Raw genomic sequence first — 11,228 nt, forward strand, 5'->3', positions numbered from 1 at the left:
CCTATTAAGACCCATTGTCCTATTACTATGACATACATTTGTGCACAACTTAAAGTGTCTTATATTTATTTTATTTCATATAGACCCAATGTACTATACATAAGACACAATCATTTTATAACTGGGGCCTGATTTGTATAATATTTGCATATTATCTGAGTAAGTTTATCAATAAATAATTTAAAAATATAAATGTTTGTATTATGGGTATTAATAGGTTAAATATCATGTTTACATCATATGAAAAATGATAAGATCATAATGATAAATACCTTATGTGTATGCAGTTGTAATTATTGTATCACCAATGGCTCTGTATTTCATTATTTCATAACCTCTGTACATTTCTATTATTGCACACAATGATCATCCACAGTAAATAAAGATAACATAATATATTGACATAATATTGTCTAGGCATAGACACTCTCATAATATATACACATGCATTCAATGTGGAATTATTTATATAGTGACCCTGAGTTTCTGAGTTTGCTATGTAAGCTGTGGACAATCCATGGCTCTAGAACAAAGTCTCCTACTGACAGTAGAATTATTTCCATGATTGATTTCTCTTTAACCAGAGTGAGTAGATGACATTGGCTCTGCGTACCAGGCACCCCATAAATTGGGATGAGATGGATTGTGTTTGGTTTACAAGCTCCTGAGCCTTGGAGATTAATGAACACGATAATGGTATTACAGAAAATAATGCATTAAAACACTACAAACGAAAATAATATTTACAATGGATTACATTTGAAGAGCATCTACAATACAGAATTATGTGCACTTAAACTGCAGTTGCTGAAAGCCCCAGATTAAGCAGAACGAAAGACATAAATAATGTTTTTGGCATAAAGTCCAATAGGCTTAGAATTTCTCTGTATTTTTGGGCAGCGGGTGAGCAGAGTACAACTCAACAGACTGCCTTTTGTTTTCCTGCTTGTTTTCCCATGATTCCTCCTCTGGTACATATCTCCCCAACAGCATAGCAATCCTGTCAGACAGGCTCATGTTGAGAGGAAACAGGACATAGTAATATATTATGGAAGCCAAAATGCCACCGGCAAGAGGTCCGATCCAAAATACCTGGAGAAAAACAAAATTATTATTATTATTATTATTATTATTACCACCTCACAATTACTTTTATGTACTTCTTCTTTAATTATTAGCAGCTTTTTCTTAGTCCTTTTGAATTCATTTTATCTTATTCACCAACATTTGCAGATGAACAAATAGAATGAACGCAGCAACATGAAGCAATGTACAGTATTTAGTTAATGTTGCAGGAGGGTTTGTTCAAGGTACTATGGATCCAGTACGGAAAATGCAGATGCAGGGTATCCCGGAGGTCAGAAGGCTGACGTCGGGATAACGAAGTTTGGAAAGCCGCCAGGGTTGAGTTAGGGGGGTTCTCCCCTGTCCCTTACCTCCTAACCCTAACATCCCTCAACCTAATCCTAAACTCCCCCTATAGTGTCTAACTCTAACCTCTCTGTGGCGGTGCCGAAGCCTAACCCCCCTCCCTGCAGCCGAACCCTATAAGCAGCCTAACTATGACCTCCCCGGGAGTCGGCTAAAGCAACCCCCCCTCCCTCCCGGGCCATAAACCTAGTGACATGCTATACTTACATAGGGGGATTCCAATGTCAATTTACCGGCCTTTTCTGGATTCCAGCTCCGGCATAGTGACATCTGTCCGGATTCCAGTGTCGTTATTCCCGACAGCCAGAAAATTATCCTTTTAAGGGTATGTGTTTGTGGTTAAGAGCAGTGTTAAGACGGTCAGAGCTGAGATAGGCAGCCATGCTGTGATATCAGCCACCACAGACTGATACTGTAACATCATATTAAATGTTTCTCAGTATTGCTCAACTTGTAATTACAGAAAAGTAAATTGTGGCCAAATTCATAAAGCTTTGTTGTAGGTATAAATCTGGGATTCCCAACCACGGTCCTCAAGGCACAATAACAAATTATCGTAACATTGGTGTTAATTACAATTTTAAGACAAGTCAAAGAAAATTATTACTGTATTAAGGGCTAGTATATATTTAAGTGAACAAGCAAACAGATAATTTCTGGAGAAAAGTCTGTATTTAGTGGTTTGCTGCCCAGGTGGTCACATCAACAATTTTTAAATGGAATTATACTTTCACAGTATCAGCATAAAATATCAGACATAGGTTCTGCTGCTATAGTTACAATTTATTATACACATCATCAATATGTTTAAAATTATTATTATTATTATTATTATCCCTTATTTATATGGCACCACAAGGGTTCCACAGCGCCCAATTACAGAGTACATAAACGAATAATCAAAAACGGGAAAACAGCAACTTACAGTTGATGACAATATCGGACAAGTACAGGGTAACTAAACATAGCTACATCAGCAGATGACACTAAAATACTGTGAGTATCAGGTGGCAGAAGACTGCTGGATTTGGTGCAGTTGAAGATTATTAAAGTAAGAAAAAGGATAAGCACATGAGGGAAGAGGGCCCTACTCGTGAGAGCTTACATTCTAAAGGGGAGGGATAGACAGACAGGGGTGACACAGACGGGGTATATAGAGAGCGTGTAACAGAGGGTTAGTATGAGATTTGGCTGGGTTTTGTGAAGAAGTGGGTCTTAAGAGCCCGTTTGAAGTTTTGTAGAGAGGTGGAGAGTCTGAATTAAGTATTAATTGTTGCCCTATTATATGGCATAGTACTGTAATCATTATTTCATGCTGTATAAATACAAGTAGTCACACAGCAATCTAAACTGATACTAACAATTGGGAATGACTATCTGTATTTTCTGCAAGTCACTTACACAAATGTCACTATTTTTTTTGCACTGCTGCGATCAGATAGTCACCGCCTACAGGGGGAGTGTATTTTAACTGTGCAAGTGTGTGAACGCATAGAGCCCAGGACTTACTCAGCTGCTGCGATCACATCAGCCTGTCCGGGACTGGAATTGACATCAGGAACCCTCCTGCAAACGCATGAATACGCCTGCGTTTTTCCAGACACTCCTTGAAAACGGTCAGTTGACACCCACAAGCGCCTTCTTCCTTTCAATTTATTTGCGATTGCCTGTGCGAACGGATCTGTCGCACAAACTCAGTTTGGACCTGATCGCCCGCTGTGCAAAAGCGCACAGCAGCGATTAGGTCTGAATTACCCCCTATGTTTTAGTTTCTAACAGAGGTACAGCACCTCATTCCTAAGATTACAATTTAGTAACAATTAAGGCCAAATAGTTAATTTGTTTGTGGGCTATAATGGGTTCTGTACATTGGCCATTCCTATACTAATATAAATACATGTTTATTTGTGTATTTATTTATTCATTATTATTATTATTATTATTATTATTATTATTATTTATATTTCCCAGAGGAAACCCACGCATACACAGAGAAAACATACAAACTCCACATATAAGGTATGATGGGGTATTGTACTTACAACTTCAGTACTGTGAGACAGTAATGATAACCACTATTTATTTATAAACAGTTTCTTATATAGCACAGCATATTCCGTCTCACTATGCCACAGTGCTGCCCTTCTTTATAAAGTACTCTCTTATTTATTATGTACTGAACACCACTATAAGAAACATTGATTTGAAAAACAAATGTCTTACCCATTGATATGCAACGATTCCAGTAATGGCTGCAGGGCCAAGGGATCGAGCAGGGTTCATGGAGCATCCATCAAAATAAATCTGTATATATATAAAAATCGATTATTTTGAAAAAGCTTGTAAACGTTTGTCTATTTGTTACAACGTTCAAGTAATGAAACTCAAAAATACCCCAAAAAATGAAACCGCTTTCTGCAAAATTACTTTTTTCTTACACCAATAAATCGAGTTTTTGGTACGCTGAGGAGTGATAATAATTATTTTAAAACTCGTGAAATGAAGTTAGATGTTTGAGTTTTCTAATCACTTAGCACAGGCCCCACATGCTTTTGGTAAATTGACATCATTTATAGACAAACGTGTTCTGCTGTATCACAGCAAATTTAATCAACATTGCATACAAAGTATTTACAGTTTATTTTATTATTATTTACAGTTTATAGATTAATAAAAGTACTAATTAGTATTTTATGGACAATTGTTTTTTAATTTCACCTATTGTTACGATGGCATTGATACCCCAAACCCTCAAAGGTAAAGTGTGTGTGTGTGTGTGTGTGTGTGTGTGTGTGTGTGTGTGTGTGTGTGTGTGTATAAGGGTTTTGTGGTGCCGTCTCCATGCCCTAACTGTGAGGATTCTGCCGTGTGCTCAGACCCACAAGGCTGGAGGAAGGAATACGTTATATCTCTCCTATTGGCGATATTGGATGTTCTGACACCTTTTCTAATGCTGTAAGAAATGTTATATTCTGTATGTTATTTTATCAAGAATAAATAACTAATAATTGGCCATTGGGCGCCTGTTTTTGGTAATTTGCTGGAAGGGTATATTTACAGAATATACAGAAAATATCAGCTTTCTTTGTTGTATTTTACACAATGACTCACTTGAAAAGTACCTGCTCCAATTTAACATTAGTTCTATAAGAGACGCCATGGGGGAATCTAATTGTGGCCAGGAAATTTCTAAACCCCCACAATGTGTTTTTTTCCAGCAGCCGTGATGGTTTTGATAGCCAACTGCGGGACTGGCAATGTGACTCAGGGATTCCTTGCACTTCTAGAGCAAGTGGTTTTAGGAAAAATCACCGGGACTTGCCCTTGGACCCTGGCAGCACCCCACCTGATAACTAATTAAGTAATTGAAAGTTTCAAATTAGCTTAATTAGTCAGTATTTACTTACATTCCGAAACGGGGTCTTCTGCATCCAACGTTGGAAAGCCGGTCCTCTGTAGCAGCGGTGAGTATGTAGTGTATGTGGACTGTTTGCAAGTGTGTGTGAGTGTGTAAGTGTGCATGACTGAGTGTGTGTGAGTGAACCCCAGTGACCCCCCCATGCAGTGTCACCCCCCTTGAGCTGGCTGCTGGGAGAACTACATCACCCAGCAGCCCTTGCGCCTCCCTGCACACTCCTAGCCTCCCAGCAGCTCCCGGGACCCGCAGAAGCACCCCCCCGCCCCCCATGGCAAGATGGAGGGGAGACCACTGGGAGCCCAGTAGACCACCTGATAGCACCAGACAGGTGAGTATCTTTTTTTTTTTTTTTTTCATGTGCTACAGGTTATTAAGCGCTGAAACTCATTTATTTTTTATTGGATACTGGTATTGGCAGCATGCATACCAGTGGTAATCCAAAATTGGGCATGAGGTACGCAAGGTTTTTTACTTTGCTAAACCTCACTCCCAATTGGATTCCCTCCTATACTGTATGTATCTCAAAAGAGTAATATTGGTTAAAAGTCAATTTATTCTTTAGCGCCCTCTGGTTTTCTCTTTTCATTTGTATTCTTGCTCCTTGCTAACAGGGGATCTACTGTGAGGCGCAGCTTCTAGAAAATATATATAAAAATATATTAATTTTTTTTCACTTTTGCTTACACTGTATATTTTTATCTTTTGCTTTTTGCCATGTGTGCTACATTAAATGTCATTGAATTATACTAATATTTGATTTTACAAAGTAAAATTAGATAAAGGTAGACATTCAGCTACCCCAGGAAATGAAACTTGAGTGCAGAACCCCTGCCAAGATGCTAACCAGGCATTCTAAAAAGGAAAACCCTCAATACCACTGTTTAAACTAAGGTTTTAATTTTGTATGCTGGAATATTATTTAAATATATACCATTTTATTCATGTTACAGTAAAACCAACTGTTAAATGAAGTGGTGCCTGCATAGACAGTTGGGATCATATTAAAAAGTCCATAATTATGAATGGTGTTTTATATCTGTCTCATAATAATGTATAGGAAATCCACAAAATATATCTAATTCCTGCAGAAAATATAACATTTATTATTTATAACTTAGAACTTTATATAGAGCCCATGTGATGTTATCATATTGTATTATAATTATAAACCTTTATAAATAACAGGTGGATAAGTAATGATTTCTGATGTCATTAATTATAATTGAGGAGTTAATCACTACTCATTAGTCAAACATGTATATTATAAGGAATAATGCACACCCTATTGTAAATTATAATTAAATATTTGAAATCAGCCTTGGATCTACATGTCTTGTATAAAATCACTTGGTTTACAGCCTTTTGCCTTTACATGCTCACTGTTCTCCTCTGTGACTTATATTAACCCTTCTACATTACAGTAGTGGTAACATATATAATTATTCAAATAACATAGATTGTAATTTTAGTTTGCTTTATATTTTTTAGTTGTTATTATTATTAGAAGAGCACTTGCTCTGCTATGACAAAATGAAGAATTTATCCATATGAAATTCCTGCGAATGTTTTTCTAAAATTTGCTAAATGCACAATGGGGGTTACTTACTGATAAAGACTAACATTACAGTTTTGCAGTAACCTATAGCAATGCATCAGCAGCTAACTTTGAACTTGTGCAATGGGGGTCATTCCGAGTTGTTCGCTCGGTAAAAATCTTCGCATCGCAGCGATTTTCTGCTTAATGCGCATGCGCAATGTCCGCACTGCGACTGCGCCAAGTAAATTTGCCATGCACTTAGGAATTTCACTCACGGCATTTTCATCGTTCTGGCGATCGTAATGTGATTGACAGGAAATGGGTGTTACTGGGCGGAAACAGGCCGTTTTATGAGCGTGTGGGAAAAAACGCTACCGTTTCCGGAAAAAACGCAGGAGTGGCTGGAGAAACGGGGGAGTGTCTGGGCGAACGCTGGGTGTGTTTGTGACGTCAAACCAGGAACGACAAGCAGTGAAATGATCGCAGATGCCGAGTAAGTCTGGAGCTACTCAGAAACTGCTACGAGGTGTGTAATCGCAATATTGCGAATACATCGTTCGCAATTTTAAGATGCTAAGATTCACTCCCAGTAGGCGGCGGCTTAGCATGAGCAAATCTGCTAAAATCCACTTGCGAGCGAACAACTCGGAATGACCCCCAATGTAAACAAATACAGAGAATGCCTGGTTGCCATAGTTATTGTACTTTTGCTTTTTGTTAATAAAGTTTTGAATGCAGTATTATACATACATAAGGGTGCAGTTGTCATATTCAAAATAAAATATCTGTACAAACATATGAAAGTACATTTTACCTCTTACATATAGTTGATATTACCTATATTCTTATCTAGGGGTCTATCATGAAGGAGCGAAAAGAGTGGAGAAGTAAACCTGTGGAGAAGTTGTCCATGGCAACCAATCAGCTGCTCCTGACAATTGTACAGTATGCAAATTATAAATGTTACTTCAATGCTGATTGGTTGCCATGGGAAACTTCTCCACTGGCTCACTTCTCCACACTTTTCACTGCTTCATGAATAGACCCCTTAGTGCTGTACAGAGTTATTCTATGTCTGTGCCCTATGCAATCACGCTGCAATGTACACTATAATGCTATATTGCCTATGAAAAGGTTTGATGCTGTTGCTACAGTAAGGGTGTGTACACACGGTGAGATAAATCTGTGAGATTTTGACTATATAGTGAAAATCTTATGAAAAGTTAGTGCATATCTCATGGTGCTAGGCAGCTTGCGATACAGATTCGATCCCGTAAGGCTAGATAGGCTGTGCAGGCAAGTCAATCTTGACTAGTGTACAATCTAGTACAAAGTATAGTCAAAATTGGCATTTAGTCAAAATCGTACATAGACAAAATCTCAAGCACAGATAGTCAAAATCTGTGCTATATGTGCTATCTGGGCTCTGGGGGAATTCAAGGGAAATCACATAGTCAAAATCGAACATAGCAGGGATCTCACTGTGTGTACACACCTTTACACTTCATATAGGTGGGTTAAGCTCATAGCCCTGTCCAGGATTATGCTAAATGCCTCTGGTTATTACAGGTTGAGCTAGCGTGAGATAGTGCACCTGCATCTTTTTCCCTCTGTACTTCATACATTATACCTCATATATTATTTAAAAATGGGACACTTATTCTGACATCCTGTATGTTAAATGGCTGAAATAATGGAATTAACATTGACACAGCAACATTACACATCTGGAAAAAGGATATTCCACTAATAAAGTATAATATAATCTTACCCCCAAAAGATGTCCCAAAGTCACAGAAAGTCCAATAGATATTGCCGGCGACCCTACATTGTCAGTCCTTCTGCTGTCTGTGGATGCGAAGACACAGAGCACTAGCTGGAATGTTAGGATGATTTCCACCACTAGAACCAGGCCTGGACTTCCAGTATTTACCTGCAATTGAGACAAACGTCAGCCCCAAAACTGTATCGGCATTGTGCATCCACATTGTAAAATGTAGAATTTGTAACTTATAGCTCGCTGGCTGCTGTCTTCATAAATTCTTGCAACACACTGTTAGAGGAGTAAACTATATTTATCTGTAATTGACTCTTCATGTAACATGCTGCAATTATCTTTCACAGATGCAGCTAGATGATACTAATTAGCAATTTCCCTTCCCATGCACAAACTGAAAGAGTGTGCAAAATATAGCATTATACTTGGTTCATATATCTTCTGATCCAATCAGCTTACATTGTCAGCTTTTCTACAGATCGTTCATTGGAGCCAGTGTCCTGATGCTCACTTTATATAAAGACAGCCATATATCTATATTTAGCCATTTATCCAGCTAGTAACAGGGCAGATACGGTATAATGTATATTATATTGGGGTAAACTTATAAATATAGAACAAAACTTGTTCTTATCTATAGAAACATGAGCCAATTTAATTAGTTTCAAAGAAAACTACAAAGCAAGCAAGTCAAAATAAAATTGAAAAAAATGATTTAGAAAAGTAACATTGTTCAGTTGTAACAACTTCTGTACCTATAACGTAATCTCATTCCAGGTGATATTAATCCCTTGAAACCGTGATTTATTTTTGCAATATGTTGTAGTGAATTAGTGATAAATATAAAATAAACAATTAACCAGTATCACATTACAGAATACACAATATTGCAAGTAATAATTTGGCTTAAAAATAAATTTTTCATGCACTTTAGATGTATCATTTTATTATAGAGATCATTTTAAACAATGTCAGGTCTCAAACCAATAAGCTGGTTTATTTGCAATGGAAATGCAAACAGATCATCATACATTACAAATAGGTCACTAACAAGGTGACAGAGAGATAAAACTGTTGTGAAACAAGTAAATAAAGCATATGCACGTTATTTGAAATACACATAGAGGAATAACAAAGCAATGTACAATCTGGTACGTATATAACTGTACAATACTGTACATTTATATGTGTGTGTTTACATACCGAATTGATGGCCAAGTTTCCACGCACTTCAGGAGGAGCGACTCCATATAAAATACCAGCTCCTGCAATTGCTCCAACAATCTGGGCTGCTATATAGAACACTGCACGTAAAAGCGAAATTTGGGATCCCACCAAGAATGCTACAGTGACTGCAGGGTTTATATTGGCTCCGCTCACGTGTCCAAAAATTTGTACTAGTGTACCAATGGCAAGGCCAAAAGCTATAGCAATCTGGAGGACACTTGGAAGAGCTGATGGCCAGTTAAGGGCTGACCCACATCCCAAAAAGACAAATATTAAAGTGGCCAGAAATTCTGCAAACACTGCCCGGACAAAGGCTAAGGAGCAGATTTCGTTCCTCATTGTGCTGTAAGTATAAAAATAAGCAGTACAAGAATGTTTGGTCTGTGTCTGGATCTCTCTGCTGTTTACTTAGGAGGCATTACAGTGGCATATATATATCTGCAGGAAAGAGCAGGGAACCAATCCAGAAAGGGTTGTACCCAACAAACAAGACAGATCCGTAAAAGTTTCCAGCTCAAAGTAACTCAGACCTTCCCTAATGATAAAATAGAAAGTTCTCATTTTCTCAAGAGACACCTGACGTATCACGCAAGTGCATTGCATACCAGTAACACCCCATGAGGCACACTTTGCTAAGTGACATTCACATTGCTTAATTAATTGCAAGGTTCCTCAATTAGTATGAGTTACTACACAAAGACATACAATGCACATTCCTTTATGTACAATTTCTGCAATGTTTTCCATAACAGACAGAGCTCTTGTTCTTCATTTTATACAGGTTGCTTGAGAGATTATTTGCAAATTGTAATACTTTTTGTAATAAGCATACAGTTATGTTATTGTATACTGAAACAGCTATGACCAGACTGCCCATCTGGCACAACTGGCAAATGCCAGCAGGGCCAATGGGATAATGGACTGGTCTGGCCATGCAGAGAGACTGGAGTATGGCTGACCACCTTAGCCTCCTGGAGCTCTCCTGCCCAACATAGAGTGATGGGGGCTTGCCGCTAGGTCAGCACTCTGTGACCCGCAGCACACCCAAGTAAGATGTGGCCACGCCCCCTTTTATTGTGCCTGCAGAGAGTGTGCACAATAAAATGCCAGGTCTGTATAACAGCCTCAGTACATCCTTGGAAACAGCTCCGATTTTCCTGAACACAATGATAATCAACCTGGTTCTCTTTGGCCGATGGCCATTGTTCACCCATAACTCCCAACTGCTGGATGATATGTGGGGAGTCACAAAAATAATGAGCTGGAACAGAACGACAGTCTCCTTGGTCAGTAAGGGACTCACCTGCCCAACATAGAGAATTATATATCTTTTTGTCAGTATTACTGTTAGATAGAGATGTTTCACAATATATATTTGCCCTTAGTCCACCTATTCCCTAGTTCCACCACTGCTGAGATTTATAGTTCAGCAACTACTTGACTCTTGTCCGCTATCTGTTTTGGTTTTCCAGTGGCAGTCCCAAGTTTTGAAGAAGCATCCTTGCTCCCAAAATGTTGCATGTTTCGACAGTGAAATGTGGCCAGAAGTATAGCCCCTTCCTAGGCCACCTCCCCACACAACTGCATGAAGTTACCATTGCTGTTCCAGCTCTATTCATAGACTATCATTGTGAGACATTTTAATTTACAAACACAGAACAGAGTGGTATTACATGGAAAAATAACTTGGAGCCTTACATCACCACTTGTAACACAGCAAAACTTGGCTTATGCAAAACGTACATTTATAAGTAATTAGTTATTGTGAGGCTAAGGACTTCATTCAGATTGGATCGCTACTGAGACAGAAATAGCGATTTTCTAAATCCTGCTTCTGC

The 11,228-nt window shown here is 38.3% G+C and overlaps 1 protein-coding gene across 1 annotated transcript; it reads right to left on the reverse strand.

The window, feature by feature from the left end:
* Positions 1 to 277: 277 nt before the first annotated feature.
* On the reverse strand, positions 278 to 9,729 carry LOC135050613 (aquaporin-5-like). Its single transcript, XM_063957054.1, has 4 exons — positions 9,367 to 9,729; positions 8,158 to 8,319; positions 3,655 to 3,735; positions 278 to 1,092 (listed from the first exon to the last, which is right to left on the reverse strand). Exons 1-4 carry the CDS (start codon positions 9,727 to 9,729, stop codon positions 874 to 876), a joined length of 825 nt encoding a protein of 274 aa, XP_063813124.1. The 3' UTR covers positions 278 to 873.
* Positions 9,730 to 11,228: the final 1,499 nt, after the last annotated feature.

Source organism: Pseudophryne corroboree, chromosome 2 (genome assembly GCF_028390025.1).
Source record: "Pseudophryne corroboree isolate aPseCor3 chromosome 2, aPseCor3.hap2, whole genome shotgun sequence".
Lineage (NCBI taxonomy): Eukaryota > Metazoa > Chordata > Amphibia > Anura > Myobatrachidae > Pseudophryne > Pseudophryne corroboree.

Bases quoted from the DNA above. Each gene is read 5' to 3' on its own strand.
- LOC135050613 (XM_063957054.1), bottom strand. From the start codon at position 9,729: ATGAGGAACGAAATCTGCTCCTTAGCCTTTGTCCGGGCAGTGTTTGCA. The intron at 8,320-9,366 runs GTATGTAAACAC...TCTCAATTGCAG, and splicing joins GAAACTTGGCCATCAATTCG to GTAAATACTGGAAGTCCAGG. The intron at 1,093-3,654 runs GTAAGACATTTG...GTTTTTCTCCAG, and splicing joins GAATCGTTGCATATCAATGG to GTATTTTGGATCGGACCTCT.